General features: G+C 38.1%; 1 protein-coding gene across 1 annotated transcript in view; it reads right to left on the minus strand.

Moving 5' to 3' along the window:
• Positions 1–20,424, minus strand: part of snz (sorting nexin snazarus) — a 69,313-nt gene that overhangs the window by 19,151 nt on the left and 29,738 nt on the right. Inside the window, exons 6-12 of the mRNA XM_083134188.1 lie at positions 16,887–17,073; positions 14,607–14,727; positions 12,365–12,502; positions 8,161–8,370; positions 6,645–6,831; positions 4,671–4,804; positions 3,252–3,425 (exon numbers count right to left, since the gene is read on the minus strand). Coding sequence (XP_082990314.1) covers positions 3,252–3,425; positions 4,671–4,804; positions 6,645–6,831; positions 8,161–8,370; positions 12,365–12,502; positions 14,607–14,727; positions 16,887–17,073 — 1,151 coding nt within the window. The remainder of the gene's footprint in view (positions 1–3,251; positions 3,426–4,670; positions 4,805–6,644; positions 6,832–8,160; positions 8,371–12,364; positions 12,503–14,606; positions 14,728–16,886; positions 17,074–20,424) is intronic.

Raw genomic sequence — 20,424 nt, forward strand, 5'->3', positions numbered from 1 at the left:
TGTTTTTTTCAGATGCCATATTACATTTACTATCATATGAGCTTCACCCCATCGGTACATTTATTTTGCTTTATTTCCTTTCTTAGAGCCTAATAATCACCATTAAATGATTACGAGATTAATGCACTTTCACAAAAAGTGATTCTGATATCTACAAATTTCTTGTGTACATTATTCTGTAATTTTATTTAAAGTGATTTCAATAAGTGATTTTTAAAAAAATAGAATTCCCTAATTTAAATCTTAAATCTTGATTTAAATCAAACCACCTTGCTTAACAGAAAGCTGACTTCTGGGCAGCGAATGACACTTTCACTTCACAACATCATTAGATCTTGCCCTTTCACGTTCAAAAGTGAGATTACGGAGTTCACTAAATTTGGGCTGAATCATACCATTCTACACTACCTTCCAGAAGTTTAACATAAGTTTCAATTTTGAGAAAGATAGTTCTTTTTTTGTGGTTGTTACTTGAAGAATAGGAAACAAACAGAAGGCGACACAGAGAACACTGGAAGCTAGTGTAGAGCTATCAAGGAGAAGAAACTTTGCCAAAGCACTTGATTTCAGATGTAAGCACATTCCTGAAACGTAGAATTTGATCAGAAAATTCGGAAGATAAATTATCTTCGTGACCATTACAGAGGGCAATAGCTGCATCTGAAGTTGTAGGAAGGAAGAAAGAAATGCTAATATTATCCATGCCCTTCTTCAGTTTAAAACAATGGAAGCATTTAAATGGCGCATACTTTGCTCCGCGGTAGTTTGAGGTGCTTTATCATTAACATATTAAAATCAAGTACCTATGCAAGGTCACGAGACAGAAGAAAAGCCAAGACAAAGTGCTTTTTATTCAAGAAAATAATAAATGGATAAAAATGTCCAACAAATTTTTGCGTTAATGTTTCTAACGTTGGAAGCGGCCCCGGTGCCCACCCAGTATCGAATAACATGGGTACCTGGGGGAAACCCTGGGGGGTAAAAGCAGTCAGGGGCATGATGCTGATCACATCACTCCCACTCATGGCCAGATCAAGAAAGTGTGGAGCGTTACCCCCCACACCCCCTATACGCCTTCATGGCATGGTGCTAAGCACAGGGGAGCACTTTACCTTTTTTTTTCACATGAGAAATTAGAATTATTTTGACTTTTTCGGGGTCCCTTAGGCTTAGAGCTCCCGCCCGCCTCTGATTTGACGTATTCATTCAAATTATAACGTTAAACTAGAATATAAAGCCAGATAAAAACAAAAGGTTTTCATTTTATTGCTCACAAAAATTAGCCTTTTCTATTTTTCTCACTTCCATTTATTATGTTTTTTGTATCATCCTCGTAAGATGCGAGGCACCTACATGCGCGAGACCAAGTGTGGTCACCGACTTCGCCCACCCCTTGCTACGTCAATGGTTATACAACCTCAAAGCACCTGCGCCTAGCTGAAGTTCAAATATTTCCATGCATAGTAAAATATAATGGCCGTTGGCAACACTGACAGTAGTGCTCGTCCTCTACCTGCAAGAACTACATTGAGTCTCACGGGTCTTCTTAGGACCCGGATAAAGAGAAAAACCTTGCAGGCATCGAGACATGTGCACAGCTGTAACGTGAAGCTCGCTTGCGCAATGTCGAACACCTGGGCTTGATGTGCATGTTGCATATTATTGTAGGCACGCCTCCTTGCAGACGGGTTTCTTCCGGGTCTTGAGCAGGCCTCTGTGGATAATAACATAAATTTTTCATCAAATTATAATTAAATTAATAAATCATTTTATGTTTTAGGAAGCTAGGAGGAGGATAGGGGTTACTTGTGTTACTGAATATGGAAAACCTTAATATTGCATTGACTGATTGATCAATTTGGTTTATTTTACTGTGCTTTTCTGCCACTCTTGCCTAATTGCGAAGATGAAGATGAGTGATGATATGATGAAATTGACGAAGTGAAACTCAAAAAGAACACTCATACTCAGGCCAGAATTTGAATCCGGGTCCCTTGGCAATGTAGCATGCTGTGCTAACCACTCTGTTACGGAAGTCTGCTCTTATTACAGTAAAACTCGTTAATCTGGATTAATGGGGGGGGGGGTTAAGTTGACCGGTTTAAAGAAAGTCCGGATTAACTGAAATAACCTAAAGGAACAGTAGAAAGTGCATTGAAACTCCGTTTATAGCAACAAAACACATTTATTATCGTGTATTTAAAGGGCATAGGCCTAAATACACTAAACAGTACAGTACAAAGTCCGCGGGAAACAGTATTTCATCAGTGGTTGACTGCCTTTTCTTTGGGAAATTCTCTTGTTTACTTCTGGCTACATTTAAAACCTTGCACTCTGCTTTCTTCTTTTTTTTTTTGTCCTTTTGCCTGTCTGGATTAAGCGAAGTCTAGCTTATCGAGGTCCAGATTAACGAGGTTTTACTGTATTACAAATCTGGCTCTCACAATTTATGGTGAAAAAATATACAAACGCCTGCCAATAACCCAGAAATAATTTTAAAGGTAAAGGCATCCTCTGTGCATTGCACCATGTCTTGAAGGTACATAGGGCTCCACACATTCTAAATTGCAGATATATGTGATCAGCACCAAACTCCATCTACCTTTAACCTGCATCCAAGGTAGGTATTAGTTAGAGGTTAGTTACAGCCAGTGCTCGAAGTGAGTGAGGATGCAGGGGTAGGGGGGAGGGTTGCAAAGCATCCCACCAGCTGTCTCATTGTCAGCACTCCCCCAGCTAACCCTTGGGCTTGACCCAACATCCCCCAGCTAACATTTTTCCACTTCAGGTGCAGGTTACAGCATAAATTGTCACGTGAGAACCAACTCCAATTTATCAGTTTTACAGGAGAGGGAAAATAATGTATTCTTAGGAATATGTCGGACCCTAAAAAGAAAAAACCTTAAATTGGAGACACTTGACTTTACTTTACCGTTATGGAAAACAGATGGAGATGCATCGATCTGACTCCAATTGAGCTGTTTAGAAGAGATGCGTTAAAACATAAGTGAATGCTGTATTTTTGGTTACATGGCTCTAGTTCTCAGATGTCGAAATAGTGATACAAATCAGAAAAGCTATCCTTATCCACTGGCGGCAGTGGGCACAGTTGCTCCCCCACTTTATGCAACTCTTTGCCCCAACTCTGGGCTCTTAATGCCTTATCTACCAAGGAAAAATAAACTTCCTTGCCTCACAGTTTTGGCATCCAATCGCCGCCACTGCCCTTATCTGAAACAAAGCAGACATACCTCCGCAGACTGCACAGTTGCTCTCCAACGGCCCAGATGCTCCCCCCATGCCTCTGTCCTTGATAAGTGAGCCTCCAGTTGCCTCTTCTCCCCTTCCAACCACTCCACTTCCTTCTCTAGGATTGTTAGCACTCGAGATTCAGGCTTCAGGGAAGTGCGAAGGGCCTGCAATGCCTACAGAGAGAAGACCATTAAACAACAATAACTTGTTAATCTTAATAACTAATTAAGATACCAATTTGCGTAATTGATACTGATACCGATGCTTGAAAATTGTAACATTACAAGTCATTGAAAATATTGATTAATGTTATTGTGTGTTCATATTCCACTCCAATATGCATAAATTTATCAAGACTTTTGTTTTGAAATATTCAAGATTTTTACAAGAATATTAAAATATCTGTTATGTAATCACCAGGTCTACATATTTATGGTCAATAAAAGATCAAGTTTTCATTACAAAACTGGGCACATTTCAGAATAAAAAGTTGTGTATAAAATGGCATTTTCGTGTTAAAACTGTGAATTTGATTTAAAAAATATATTTATTACATAAAATAAACATTTCCCTTCTAATAGCACATTTATAAAGTTATTAGCAAATATTTGCAGAAGAATTAATAAATTTTCTGTGTCTAACTTTCCCATTTAAGAGTTTATTTTGCAGTTCATTAAAAAAAAACATGGTAGGAAAATAAACCTCATAACTTTCAAAAATATGAAAAATGAACATTACGGCATGTTATTTCACATTTGTGTTTCCACGGAAAATGAAATATGAATGTCTCCACTAATCACAAATTCTATTATACCTCACAAAACTGGTGCAAATTAAATGAAAATTTCGAATTTTCATCACTGCCATGAAAATTAGATTTCATGAAAGTGTTGCACAGCATTTTTGTGGACCATGTGAGAGACTAAACTAATGGAAAAGTATCAGCCAATGAAAACCCTTCCTCTGTTTATGATGCTCTAAAAAGTACTAATTATTTAACAAATATGCTGCATGAACATTTTTTTAAGGTTCCTTAGTAAATTGAGTCTATTTCTATTTTGTTTCCTACCCCTTGGGTTAATGGTGAACAAGTGAAATGAATGCTGAGACAAGCACAATGATACACTCATGTCTCTAGTCAACCAAGGTTTGTAAGCAGAGCACTTCTTTCAAACTCCTGTTGCTACGGGAATTGGGCAAATGCAATACACACACATAAAGAAACAAAATAATAATCTACACCTAAGTTTTTAACCAACATTTGTTTGTTCCTTCTCATGTGGTATTAATTTGTAATCTTCTCCATTCCTGAGCAAGGGCTAAATTCAATCTGAAAATTCAAACAGTATATATTGAGGTATGTGTCAGGACTAATAATAAAAATAATAATAATAATACATGGCTTTCTCATACGTTACCTGAACTTTATTGTTTAGTTTCTCTTCTAGCTGGTCCAGTTTTCGTCTCGCATAGTTTGAGTGGTCTGCTACATGCAACGATGTGGACTCCCCACTGTTTCCAACCTCCGACAAGTGGTGCTCATCTAGAAGTGCTGCAAGCGCAAACCTTTCTTATTAAACTTAATTTGTTTCAAGAAACAAGAATCCCACATTGCGAGAAGGTGCTGACTTGCCATAACAATTTTAATATACAACCAATACAAAGTATGGATTCTTTGTCATTTCCAATAAAGTACAAAAATAAAATTTACTGATTCCAATGTTATCCTGCTCTGATTAATATTGCAAATGTCTCTTGAAGAACATGAATGGTTCATTTACAGATTAATCAGCTAATATACAGGGTGATCCAAAAGTCGGGAACAACCCATATAATTTCTACAGATATAATTGGACATAAATGTATCAATATGTAATATCTAGGATAGCAAGTGCTGCATCCTTTATGCATGTTACGCACCCAGTCTGCCATCTTGGATCCGCCATGTTAGATTCAACATAAATTTTTCAGATGGAAACAGGGACATGTAACGTATCAGAATCATGTGAAATTTTCTGCCAAATCGAATAGTGAAATGCATTTTAAGATATATTTAATTGCTTTCAAGTTAATGAATGAGATTTACATTAGGCACGAACAGCATTTCTTTATGCATAAAAGTTTTGGTTAACCTTGAACGACTCTTGCATCCAAGCAGTTTCTACGTTTGAAAGTATGTGAGGAAATGCTCTATCCATGTGCAAATGGAGCACATGCTCATTTACTGAGTTCATACTCTGCTCGAGTTGACGAGCTGTATCTCTGCGGGTGACCGTGACTAATTCACGCAGATACAAGTCCGTAGATGTTACCTACTCGCCGTTGAGCGGTCGACAGCTCTTACAAAGTTAAAGGAGAATGACACCCATTGGCTAAGGCAGCCGGTAGCTCCTCCCTTTGCTACTGCGCAGCCAGTTGTGGTCAAGGTTCACCCGTAAAGATACAACTCGTCCACTCTACCATTGGCGTACACGCTCATGAACAGTTAACCACTTTTGTTACTACAATGTACTGACTGATTGAGTTGCTTCATTTTACTTCACTTTTTGTGCCACTTTAGCCTGATTTGCAAAGATGGGGATGAATGATGATGTGATGAATGGACACTCACAAAATATCCATGCCCAGGCTAGGATTCGAACCTGGGACCCCTGGCATTGTAGTGTGATGTGCTAACCACTCTGGCATGGGGGCTGACCTAATACAATGTACTGAAGGATTGTTGCCTTGTGATCAAGGGTTCTGGGTTTGATCCTCGACCAAGGCACATTGCACAGATTTCCAATTTAAACTGTAGTTCCTGTCTCAATTAACCTATCCTAGCATAAAGTGCACTTAAAGCAAACGTTTGTCAACCCAATGAGTTATTTAATTTGTACTAATGGCAATTTATGCCACATCGTCCCTAGAAAAATATTTGTATTTTTCATTATTTGTCATACTTTTTCTGCCACTTTGGCTAATCACAGCAATGACTGATTGATTTATTTATTTTATTTTACTTCACTTTTCAGCTAGTTTTGGTTAATTGCAAAGATGAAGATGAATGGTGATAAGGTGAAATGATGAAGAGATAATCACAAACATGTAGGGATAACACAATATGAGCCCAGAGGGAGAGTCGTGAGTCCAGACACCACAGCTATGCTAGTCTGCAAAATGCAGTCCAAACTGTACCATGTGGAAGGGAGGTTGACAGTTGGGTATCTTCGGAAAGGTTCACCCTTTACATCCCTTATGGCAATGAGGATAAGGGATGATTAGATGCAATTGATGAAGGGACTCACAAACATCACCCATGCCCAGTCTAGGACTTTCAAGTGGACCACTTAGGCACGGCACCAGTGCCTAGAACACCAAGTACCAGTATAAAGAATAACGAATAGATGTACCACTGCCGGCATGGTCCGAGCTTCCAGCTTCCTCCATAGCAGCCTGCATCTTATGATATTCACTGCTCACAAGAAAAGATGGGTAATGTTTTTCTTCCAGTGTGCGCACCACATCCTCCTGCACTTCATAGAACACTTCAGGGCCCTTATTTCCCAAAAGAAACCCTTCCATTCGTTTTCTAATGCCCTGAAAAAACAAAAACAATAAACAGGAAAGAAATACTTATTCAAGCTAAAGCAATCCATGCTTTATCTTGTGGAAGAGTTGTACACTGAAAATTTGTACAAAAATACATTTACCATTCAATCATTATGAGCCGGCAGCAATTAACGTGCCATTTCTTGAAAAATATTTCAGTTCTGTCTTTTTTGTTCATTAGTACAGCTCTAAAGGTATTACATAGTCGAATACCAAAACAATATATGCATTGTTACTATCATTAACAAGCACCATTTGAAAAAGTCCCTTGTTTCCCTTTTGTTACTGTGGGATAAACTGAAGATAAAGAGCTATAACTTCTCAACCACTGGATCTTTTTGAAAAAAAAAAAAATTCTAAAATGTAAGAATGAGTAAAAAGCAACATTTTAAGTAAGGACGGGTCGATATGAAATTTTGGCTGATACCGAAGTACTGATATAAAATTTGCCGATACCGATAACCAATATTCTACCGATCCGATAGAAGATTCCAAAGGGTCTTTGAAGAACCTGAATAGTTCAGTGACATTCTCAATAAATATTTGTTTGCAGGTGACTTCAGTGCAAAAGAAGTTGCATATTCAGACATTTACTTTTTTTAAATAGTAGGGCATGGAGATTATCCATAAAAATTACAAAAAACTGGCTGAATTTTGCATTAAGTTATAAGATATTTATTAGGGATGGGCCAATATGAAATTTTGGCTGATACCGATAAAGTACCGACATAAAATTTACCAATACCGATAACCGATATTCTATGGATAACCGATATTCTATGGATAACCGATATTCTATCGATAACCGATATTCTACTGATCTGATATAAAATTAGAAATGGTCTTTGAAGAACATGAAAGGTTCATTGACCTCCTTAATAAATGTGTGTTTCAAGGTGACTGCAGTGAAAAAGAAATTGCATATATAGACATTTACTTTTTTAGAAAATAGGGCACGGAGATTATCCATAAAAATTACAACAAAATGGCAGAATTTTGTACTAAATTATCAGATATTTATCGATATATCGGATCGGTAAAATAATCGGTAATTTTACTGATAAATCGATATGCCTATATTGGCTAATATCAATAGAGTACCGATTAATCGGTCCCATCCCTAATATTTATAGATATATCGGATCGGTAAATTTACCGATAAACTGATACACCAACATACCTATATCTGCCGATACCAATAGAGTACCGATTAATCGGTCCCATTCCTAATTTTAACATCCGACAATTAAGGACAAGGCTCTGACTTATAAAGGTTAATTGACAAACATTAAAAATAAGCATGCATTCTGAACTCACCTTATCAACATTTATGACACTGGTGGGGGAATGGATGTAAGTGTAAAAAATTTCCGTGCCCAGCTGGTGCCAATTCTTCCTCTCGGCTTGGCGAAGTTCCTCCACAGCACCCCAGAACCCAAGCAGAGCCTGGTGCTCCACTTGTTCTAGAAACTGCGCCAGGTATCTTCGACCAATGACACTATCCAACACTGACTGGAGAGGGAGCATCTAAGATAATGAATAATATTGAATATTGTTAAATATGGAAATACTCTTCATACACAAATATATAATTCTGTGTATTCTGATCGTCCTTCTCCGTGGCCGTGCGGTCTAAGGCACTGTGCTTTATGCTCTGACTGCATGACGGCATAGGTTCGAATCTGCCTGGGTTCAGTCTCTGGGTTCTCGGCCTGTGTATAGGGCCGGTGGCAATCCACCATTGTGAGGAAATTGTGGAGCTATGAGTGAGTAGCGTAATCCGGTCTCGGAAATCTCAGCTGGGGGTTCGATGTGCTGACTTCCCCCATCACCCCATTAGTGGAGGATCACAGCTCTAAGTAGGATTGTGGGAGAGAGACTGGCAGTCGGGAGATAGGCCAAGGCCCTTTGAGGGCTGTCACACCACAGATTATTATTATTATTATTATTATGTATCCTGAATCAGAACTCTCTCAACACATCAAGGCAACAGGGCATAAGAAGAATGCTGTGTTTACACAAATGTAACAAAAAAGAAGAAGAAAAAGTATTAAAAGAATCCATTGCATCAGTCCACGCACAGGCATCAGATGTGGCAATTAATTTTTAAGAAAATTACAAACAAACAACACATACATATGTTTTCTGACAGGAAAAAAATGTCAGTGGTAACTATGAGTTTGGCATGCAACGTTAATGGGGCATTATCCTTTGTTTAGTGCTTTAACCTATACTTATTCTAATGCTACATTTTGACAGAGCACCTCATCCTTCATTTTCAGATTAAATTTATTTTGCTGGTCTTGAGAATCAAACCTACGACAGACCTGTAATTTTTGTTACAAATCCATTGCTCTAACCATCTACTCCATGAAATCCATTGCTCTAACCATCTACTCCATGGCACCCTCCCAGAATTCTGTACTAATTTTTGCTCCATTTATGTTACTATTTGTAATTTTTGAGGAGAGGAACCATATGAATTTGAATTTGAATTTAAAATTTTGGGTGCGTCAGCACTAAGGCTATTTTGCACCCGTCACATTATACGGGGTCCAGCCCCTTATCGTTACACATAACAACTATAACGTTGCATAACTAAAATCATAAAATATTAAAATCTTCTGACTTTCGTTAAAAGCTGAGGCTGTAAAGGAGCACTCAGCACAAATAAGGACAAAACACAGGTCAACACAAACAAAATTATACTGGCCATGAAGCCAGTTGCCAGTGCCTCGTTAGTCTGCAGTCCAGGGTGTACTACGTGGAAGTGAGGTTGACTATTGGGTGCACTACGTGGAAGGAGCACCCCTTACACCCTGAGAGGAACCATATGTACTTGAATTCTACACTGGGATGACTTATAGGGTTTTGGACCATTGCTATGAAGGCTGCTTCTTTTGATTTTCCTTAGTTTCCAATTTGGTTCTTTGAGTAGTACTGTTCTATGTGATTCACTCGATGCATGTTCGGCTATTTTTTAAGTGTTTCTCCTTTACAGGTGTGCTGTTTGTGTTCATCTATCTATTCTGTAGTCGATGTCCTGAATCTCCTATACAGGCTTGCAGCTTTTGCTAGCTTGTATGGGGTTTTCTGGTTTAGTACTGATGTCCTGAGTTGGAATTTTGAACCAATTCTACTTACCTTTTCTGAAAACCCAGGGATGTATATGAGTCATTCCATGCGAAATCAACACAGCCTTTGACCTGACCATCTCAGATTTTCATGAAATTTGGGGAGTTGAAACTATGCATCGAACTTAGTAACTATGAAATTTTTTAGTTTCGTGCGTCTTGTAATTGTTAAATTATTCAAGGTCAAAGTTAGCATAAATTGCCCTTTTTGAGCCCGCTTAGCTATACTAAATCTGCTGTAACTACGCCCCTATTTTGCCTAGGAAGCTCAAATAAAGCTTATTGTACAGGGAATTGAACAAGCTTTCTAGTGATATTTAACAAGCCTACCTTTGGATAAAAATATAATTTTGTCACGTGACCTTGACCTTTGACCCTGAATATCTCAAAACATGTCATCACCAAAAATCGTGAAAAAAATATATTTGGTCCCTTATTCCATACTATAAAACATATCAAAAAATCATTCAGGGACTGCAATGGGATCATAAGATACAAAATAATATGTGTAACTATGTGACTGATAAAAGCCCCATTACATGAACTATGAAGAGTCAAATGTCCCTTAACACCCCCTACAAAATGTGAAGGAGTTATCCTGGGTGGGTATAATTGGTCATAAAAGAAATAGGTTATGCACAGGGAGATCCCTAGCCGTGTGTGTCAAGGGCAGGTCCGGCACATTGTTGACCGCCATATTGAATTCAACGCAAAAATTTCAAAGGAAAGGGGGTGATGTGATATATCAAATGAGGCTAGAATTTTACGAGAAATGAAGTGATGAAGGATTTTCCAAAGTATCTTACGCCAGCAAAAAGTTATACACATATCTTTCACTTACGATATATGCACATTATAATGTTGTCAATGTTCCTGTGAGCACACTCGTTGACGTCTCTCACACTCGCATAGAACATTTGGCAATGTAGCATGTGCAACAACATCGCAAGCAACAACTATGCCTTCTCTCAGATGGTCAATATCAGTGACTTTTAGTGCATGCACCATTCTCTTCAAATGTTTCTGAAGGTAAAAGTCCTCCTAAGATGTTAGATCTGGGGAATGTGCAGGCCTTTTAATAGATCCCCGTGTGCCCATCAATCTACCTAGAAAATTACCATGAAGAAATTGCGAAAATGTCCACATAGTGTGGTCACACACTGTCCTGTTTCAAAACTCTCGAAAAGTGCCATATCCCGTAAGCAAGGGTGAAAAAACCTGTTCACTTAACAAATCCAAGAAGCCCTCACCACTTAAGGTTCCATTGTTGAATATGGACCAACCATTTCCGTTCGCCATACATTATACCACATAATTAGCTTACCAGCAACAACCATTTGACTGAGCAAATCACAGGTATTGCATATTATTTTTATTAACTTCACCGTGAACATAAAAATTTGCCTCGTCACTGAAGAATTTTTCATTCCAAAGGAAGTGTCATGTAATTGTTTGAGATACTTTTCCCAATATTCTTCACTATTCAACTATTTGGTGAATGTAGCTGATTAAAATCATATGCAATGGTGCGTATACTTCTTTCTCTCCCAAGATGTCAGCATGATCTCGATGAGTTCCTAACATGTTAGGAGCATTCCAATGCTTTGTTTTTAACACCTCGAAAAGGAGAAAATGGTTACAAGCATGCAGTAATAAATTTTTGGTGGTTAAATATATGTTGGATAAACCTTCGTCACTTCATTTCTCGTGAAATTCTAGCCTCATTTGATATATCACATCACCCCCTTTCCTTTGAAATTTTTGCATTGAATTCAATATGGCGGTCAACAATATGCCGGATCTGCGCTTGACACACACGGCTAGGGATGTGGCATGGAATGACTCGTATGGTATTCACACTGTGTCTGTTGAGTCAGTCTTTTTATCTCACTGCTTGTCTGGATGGCCGTGGATGGCTGTTTTAGTTATTGGTGAGTTTGTAATGCATCAAAATAAGACCTTTAACAAGAAAACTAGTTATTTGCCTTGATGTTCTCTATGTGTTGTGAAAGTATGTTTGTTACATTGTTATATAGTGATTCCCTGGAATGTATAATTGGGGATACACTCCATTTGATTTCATTATTACCAATCATGTACATAGGGCCTCCCCAATGGCGCAGTGGTAGCATCGTCACTACCTGGAGTCCCGGGTTCGATACCCGGTGGAGGCACATAGTGGTTCAGATTCCACTTTAAACTGTAGGTCCAGTCCCAATTAGCATTACTGTGCATAAAGTGGACTTAAAACACCAACTCAATCAATCAAACATGGACAATTTATACTAACAATAAAATCGCACCTGTGCCTTCATATTGGTTTTATCAATTACACACATATACTGGTTAATAATTTATGTACATGACTAAAAATGTCTTCAGCTTACCTTCCGTGCTGCCATATTATCAGAATCTCCATCATTTTCCTCTGGAAAATAGTACATCCATCCCAATGATTTTAGTCGTTTCTCACACTGACTCTTTGCATATGTCAATTGATTTATATACCGTTTAAGGTTTCTGGCCTGCAAATATACAAGTGTTACAAATAGTGTCAAATTTGTGCTAACAAAACCATAATTTCACAAATACAAGGAAGTAAGTGAAAATAAAAGAAGTTGATGAAATATCACTTTTATTACAATGTTCACCAAAAAACAATCCAACACTCAGTTGCATGCTGGGAGAAATATCTGCACATGGCCAGCAGGAATTCAAAGGGAATCATGCCTACTGTAGTAAGCCTGGTAAGATAGTCAGAACACATGATTCAGTTTAAGTGGAAACTGAGATGAAGCCGGGCTCGTTAGCTCGGTGGTAAAGCAATGTATAGTGAAATGGAGGCCCAGATGCAAGCCCTTGCCAGGACAATTTTTTAGCTGGCTCCTATAAATGATGTGAATTACTTTTCTTTAAAATATATTCCCTTTGAATACAGTTTAATTTCTTAATTACCAACATTAAAAAAAAAAATCTTTTAATTATCAACTTACATACCACATGTGGTCATTTAGTAGGTAGGGCATCTGACTGCCACATGGGAGACCCAGGTTCGATTTGCGATTGCACATAAAGTGGCTCTGAGGCTCACCCAGCCTCAAAGCAATGGTTACCTGGGAGCAACCCTGGGGGGGTAAAGGCAGCTGGAGCATGGTGTTGATCACATCACCTCCAAAATGGCCGAGATCGTGAATGTGTGGGATTCTACCTCCACATTGCCTAAATGTGCCTTCATGGTACAATATGCATCGGGAATTTTACCTTTTTTTTATCTCACCTTTACATACCACATTTAAATGAAATGAAACCTCAAACAATATCTGTTCAAACAGCAATTGGATGAAAACTAGTCAAGGGACCTCTTTGTAACTTTTTATTTCCATTTTTAATTTTTCTTGTATATTTCATCATCACAATAATAATAATACGAGGGTTATTTTTTAAGTAAGGTCCATTTTGCAATAGAAACGAAGTAAGTAAATATTTTTCAAGAAACCCTTTATTTTCTGAATTTACATACACTTCTCTATTTCTCTACATAATTTCCTTCCCGGTTTAAATATTAATCGTAACGAACTACGAGTTTTTGGATTCCCTTCTCATAGAACTCTGCCACCTGTGATAATAGCCAGTTACTCACAAAAGCTGAGTTAATTGTCCACTAACAAAACACCCTGCCTGTCCCAAAACACAGTTGCCATGATGATGCTTAAAGAATGTCGGGAGCCCTAATAATAATAACTAATTAACTCACACTGCAATTCTCTTTACCACAAAATAACATCACTATTAGTATTACACATAACTTTCTCTGTGTTTGTATTATTCTAACTTTTTATTAATCCTGTAAATTTTGTGTGTATTCCTCACGTATTCTTTTCTCTTGCACTTCCTTATTGACAAGGGCTGGTTGTAAGAGTGGCCCAAGAGGCTAGAACATGCTTGGATATAGCAATTAATGTGTATTATTGAGTGTAGCTCTGAAGATAAAACATTAAAGGGAAAAGTGATAAGGGAAGAGGAGAGAAGAAGCAGAGAAAGGCAAAGAATGAATTGAAATGGCACACTTGTGTTCAGGAACTTGCATGTTCAAAGACCTTAGCCTTCAAACCCAACTGATATTATTCCAGGTGAATGTCCGGATCGTAGTTCGAACAAAGGTTATCAATGCTTCGTTCTGTTTCTTTACCCCTTATTTTCATCCTTAATACTTTCATTTTTCTTGTGACAGTCAGAACTGCATTGTACACCCAATGGCAAAAGTAATAGTAGGCAAAATGTCCATCACCATTTTCATTCGGCTGTCTATCACAATGTCATAATCATGAATATAAAAACGTCAATAAGCAAAGGATAATATCTGCTTCACTTAAACAGAATTCCATTTGTTAAAATACTACAGGGCATAGAATAAAACAAGAATGAAAATAGTGATGGACAATTTGCCTACTATTATCTTTGCCATTGGCTGTACAAACAGAAAATATTTATTAAGTAAACAATGTGCCATATTCTGAATATTGCATGCATTAATGCTTTAACATACATTAATTAAACAGATTTCTCACTGGTACTATGTTTATTCTCAATAATGTTATAAAAATCTATATTTATGCAGAAAATTGTTACCTGCAACAGATCTCCCTTGCCAATCCCATACGACAACACTTCCTTATCAGGATCCAATCCTTTCGCCTTCTTTAAATTATGGATTGTAGTAGCTTGCATGATTTCGGTGAATATATTGTACCTATAAGACAGAAACATGGCACTGCATTTACAATGATTTCCGGTGTTACATGAATTTAATAAATGCTATACCTTACATTGTACCCCACGGACAATGAAATTCAGTAACTGCATGCACAGTCATCAATTGATGAAAACAGGGCATGCGGACAAAAAAACCCAAAAAAACTAGCTAACTGGTTTCTCAAACAAAGCAATTTTAAATACGAAGAAACTAGTACTTTTTTTATCTGCGAAGCTGTTTTTTCTTTTTCGATTAATTTCAGTGGCCACTGCCACCATCCTTGTTGGAACTTGCTGTACTGTTGCTTGGCGTGCAACAGTGCCGACGCTAAAAATCTGGTGACTTCAATAGTGCAAGCTGACAGTGCAAAATTAGCCAGCATTGACATAGTAGATATGAACAGTTCAATCCCCATAGACCTAGCGCTGCGTTCAGTTGAAAGATGGCTGACAACAAACAGAATCCCTGCTCTAGAGGTACAAGAGACAACTAGGCTATTGGAAGTTTGTCTAAAATACAACTACTTTCAGTTTGAAGATAAATTCTACAATCAATCCGAGAGCCTTGCGATGGGCAATCCTCTATCAGCTCCTTTATCCAACATCATCATGCACCTGGATGAAAAAGAGATACTCCACACTCCAGAACTACAATACATCTGATATGGAAGGTACGCGGACGACACAATAGTCGTATACAAAAAAACAGAAGAAAACCTCCTAGTGAACAAGCTAAATAGCATCCACCCCAGGCCCAACTTCCCTGTAGAACAAGAAAAACATGGTAAAATCAACTTCCTGGACATCACCATCAGCCGTGCACTTAACAAATTCACAACCACTGTCTACAGAAAACCGGATACATGCTCTCTCTAGCCATCCCTCAAGCAAAAAGCCAATGTGTGGCTGAACTTTTATCAAAGAGCCTTCTCCTACTGTTGCAGAGAAGAGGATCTACGACAGGAGATAGCCACCATAGCCCTGAAACATGGCTACACTGAAGCACAATTTTCCACTTGGTGCAGTAAAGCGGAAATACAGGCCAGACACACTAACCAACCACAATCAACCCATTTGCAAGCAACCCAGCCATATTCAACCTCCAGCGGCCAATATAAATGGTTTGCCTTCCCTTACCATCCCACAACTTCCAACCGCATATCCAAAGCCCTTCTCCCATACGGCATCAAAGTAGCGCACAAACCCAATTCCAAAATAGATGATAAACTGAACAAACACAAACGGTACTTCCTCTCCCCCTTGATAACCCAGGTGTATACGATGCAGAGTGTGAATGCAAGGCACATTACATCGGCAGGTCCATCAGATCTGTCAATGAAAGAATCCAACAGCACCTAGCAGATGCAAAAAAAGCCCAACCCACTACTGGCCCTGCTAAACATATCAAAAACAAGAGCCATAAAATTCAAAACGTTAAAGTCAAACACACTGCCCACACGCTCGTAGACAGCAAAATCAAGGAAACGCATGCCATAATGCACTAAATATCAATAGCGGGCAAGCGCACCACACTTGGATTCCCCTACTACAACAGTTATCACCCAGAAATAGCGGATGACACACCCAGACGCACAATGCACCTAGCGGCAACCAGAAAACTACGAACAAAAGACACACGCCAAGCAATGGTACAGCAAGTTCCAACGAGGATGGTGGCAGTGGCCACTGAAATTAATCGAAAAGGAAAAAACAGCTTCGTGGATAAAAGTTAGTACTAGTTTCTCCGTATTTATATACTACCGCATCTCCCTTTTCCCAATTATGAAAAGCAACTTTAGTTATAATAGTATATCCATGCATCATTTGTTGGTTTCCATAGCCAGTTATTGCACCCATCTTTGTGTTAGGAAACAGTCTAGGGTAGAATCCGAACTGGAAACCCCAGAATATCAGTATCGATCCAGCATTGCGAGGGAAATTGGGGACCACTTTGTCTCCAAACGAGAAACTGTGATATCCGAGCAGTGAAATGCAGAAAGGCTATTACAAAAAAAAAATTTAGTACTTGTTCTTTGATACAATTTTGTGGAACACTTCTAATTTAAAAAAAAAAAAAAAATACAATGGACTTTAATATGTGTTGAGGGAAAATAATGTGCTTTAGCTACAGAAATACCTATCAACAAGGCAACTCACCTGATATGTTTCAGAATTTCAACATCATTACATTCCCTAATCATATGGATGAAATCTTCAAAACTCGCCGCATATGCATACGTCTTCTTGTGAATAGCCATGGCCTGCTGTTGCTGTTGTATGTATGCAAGCAACTTCTGGTTTATGTAGTCAGGATCACACAGCATTGAAATGGCTGGATACATTACTGTTGAAAAAAATATTTCAACAATCAGAAAAAATATTTCAACAATCAGAAGAATCAAATTTGTTTGTTACAGTTAATTACAGAGTCTCTCTCTCTGGTGGAGTTGTCACCGAAACATGCTACGAAAGCAGAGGTCACAGGTTCGAACCCTAGTCAGGCATGGTGTTTGTGGAATCACCAATTTACCAGTTCATCACTCACCCTTGATGCTGCAATTAACCCAGGAGGTAGAAAAGCGACATAAAATACAAGAAATAGAAAAAAGACATCGAGTTCATTACTAAGGCTGTGTCGATACCACTTTCATCCATTATGGATATCAATGACAACACTCTTACCAAAGATGCTTGGAAATTGTAACAATTCAATTTAGTTCAGAATATTTATAAATTTTAATATATAAATGCTCCATTGGAACAATATCACATTAAAGTATCAGAATTTTGCTTTAAAATATTCATAAATTGCACATGAGACAATCATATAAGTCACATCGCGCTGCGATGCCAGGGGTTTCGGGTTCGAATCCCGCTCGGGTATGGTTGTTTGTGAATGTCCATTCATCAATTTCATTATTTCATCACTCATCCCCATCTTCGCACATTAGCCAAGAGACACAAAATGCAAAGTAAAATAAAATAAATAAAAAAAAATCATCTAAGTTGGTTATTATTTACGAAAATTTTGTGAAATCTACAAGACATTCTCCTTCCACAGCTATATAGTACTCCCTCTGTCCCATAATTATAGTCTGGTAGGCTGAAATGGTAGTACAGGAATTACAGACGAAGAGGCAGATGGAAAGCATACGTATGAGGAGAGGTATAGTAGATCAGTTTTCAAGATTGTGAAGAGGAGCAACAAATACCACCCAGCCGATTACCAATGATTATGGGACAACAAACAAAGGTGTACCGGACAATAATTATGGGACAGAGGGAGTATGTAACATTTTAAATACATTTTCTCCCAACGTAGAAATTTTCTGCGAAAAATGCAGGCTCGACGAGGACTCGAACCTGGGTGTCTGGCACGCCGAGCTACTGAGCCAGCCTGGCCTCGCCTGATTTTTCGCTATCGCTGTTTTACCTGTGTGGAATCGTAGAACAATGGTACGGTGTGACAGAGACCCGGATTTTCGCTGAAACTTTCTACGTAGTTCATCTCCTGTGTGCCTAATCTACAATTTTCTCAGAAGTATGAATGTTCTTCTTTAACAATTTTTTTGAAAGAAAAAATACAACTTTGTAACAAAAGTCACTGAAAACATATCTTAAATATGAAATATAGAAATAATGAAAAATTCTGAAGGAATGATTTTCATGATGCATAAACACGTATAAATTGTACAATGCAATTTTCTTCTTTGTATTATTAAAATGTTGAAGAGTATTTTTTATATTATTTTTTTAATCCCAAAGAGCATAAGTAAAAACACAAGTAGAATACACATGCTTCATCTACCAGTTGGAATTTGAGAGAAGTTGTTACAATACACATGCATAAGAGACACGGAGCTAATATAGTCTGTAGATCGTTCACAATATGAGTCTAGAGCAAAGAGCAGGCTAAGCCCATTGCCCATCTTCCCTCTTTAACATTATAATAGAATGCTAATCTACTTTCCTATGCTAATGAGCAACCTGTATGGGTTTGAAAATTTGAAATTAACCCTTCATCAGTTGCACTGTATCTGTGAGACACTTGTGACTAAAATTGTTTATTTTCTCAGAAACAATTAGGCATGTAGTTCTAAGCTTCTCAGTAGCTGCTTCCAGGTATGAATACAGATGAGAACAGTCTCCGTATGGTGCCCCTTCGTGTCTTGGATTAGTAGGCTGTCTGTATCTGTGGGATACAGAGTGACCGATCTCATCTGGGTTAATGGTAACTTGTACAATTTACCATTAGAATTCGGAAAAATGCCAAATTCATTCGTTCATGCTGATGGTGAATGCAGTGAATGCAATATCATCAGTGATAAGGGTCTGTCGCTGATTGTGATAATGCAAAGGTAAGAGAGGGTAATTCAATATCATCAGTGATAAGGGTTTGTTGCTGATTGTGATAATGCAAAAGTAAGAGAAGGTAATTCAATATCATCAGTGATAAGGGTCTGTCGCTGATTGTGATAATGCAAAGGTAAGAGAGGGTAATTCAATATCATCAGTGATAAGAGTCTGTCGCTGATTGTGATGCAAAGGTAAGAGAAGGTAATTCAATATCATCAGTGATAAGGGTCTGTCGCTGATTGTGATAATGCAAAGGTAAGAGAGGGTAATTCAATATCATCAGTGATAAGTCTCTGTCGCTGATTGTGATGCAAAGGTCAGACAAGGTAATTCAATATCATCAGTGATAAGGGTCTGTCGCTGATTGTGATAATGCAAAGGTAAGAGAGGGTAATTCAATATCATCAGTGATAAGGGTCTGTTACTGATTGTGATAATGCAAAGGTAAGAGAAGGTAATTCAATATCATCAGTGATACGAGTCTGTCGCTGATTGTGATAACGCAAAGGTAAGAGAAGGTAATTCAATATCATCAGTGATAAGGGTCTGTCGCTGATTGTGATAATGCAAAGGTAAGAGAGGGTAATTCAATATCATCAGTGATAAGGGTTTCTTGCTGATTGTGATGCAAAGGTAAGAGAAGGTAATTCAATATCATCAGTGATAAGGGTCTGTTGCTGATTGTGATAATGCAAAGGTAAGAGAAGGTAATTCAATATCATCAGTGATACGGGTCTGTCGCTGATTGTGATAATGCAAAGGTAAGAGAGGGTAATTCAATATCATCAGTGATAAGAGTCTGTCGCTGATTGTGATGCAAAGGTAAGACAAGGTAATTCAATATCATCAGTGATAAGGGTTTGTTGCTGATTGTGATGCAAAGGTAAGAGAAGGTAATTCAATATCATCAGTGATAAGGGTCTGTTACTGATTGTGATAATGCAAAGGTAAGAGAAGGTAATTCAATATCATCAGTGATACGGGTCTGTCGCTGATTGTGATAATGCAAAGGTAAGAGAAGGTAATTCAATATCATCAGTGATAAGGGTCTGTCGCTGATTGTGATAATGCAAAGGTAAGAGAGGGTAATTCAATATCATCAGTGATAAGGGTTTCTTGCTGATTGTGATGCAAAGGTAAGAGAAGGTAATTCAATATCATCAGTGATAAGGGTCTGTTGCTGATTGTGATAATGCAAAGGTAAGAGAAGGTAATTCAATATCATCAGTGATACGGGTCTGTCGCTGATTGTGATAATGCAAAGGTAAGAGAAGGTAATTCAATATCATCAGTGATAAGGGTCTGTCGCTGATTGTGATAATGCAAAGGTAAGAGAGGG

Source organism: Lepisma saccharinum, chromosome 13, assembly GCF_977018435.1.
Source record: "Lepisma saccharinum chromosome 13, izLepSacc3.1, whole genome shotgun sequence".
Taxonomy (NCBI): domain Eukaryota; kingdom Metazoa; phylum Arthropoda; class Insecta; order Zygentoma; family Lepismatidae; genus Lepisma; species Lepisma saccharinum.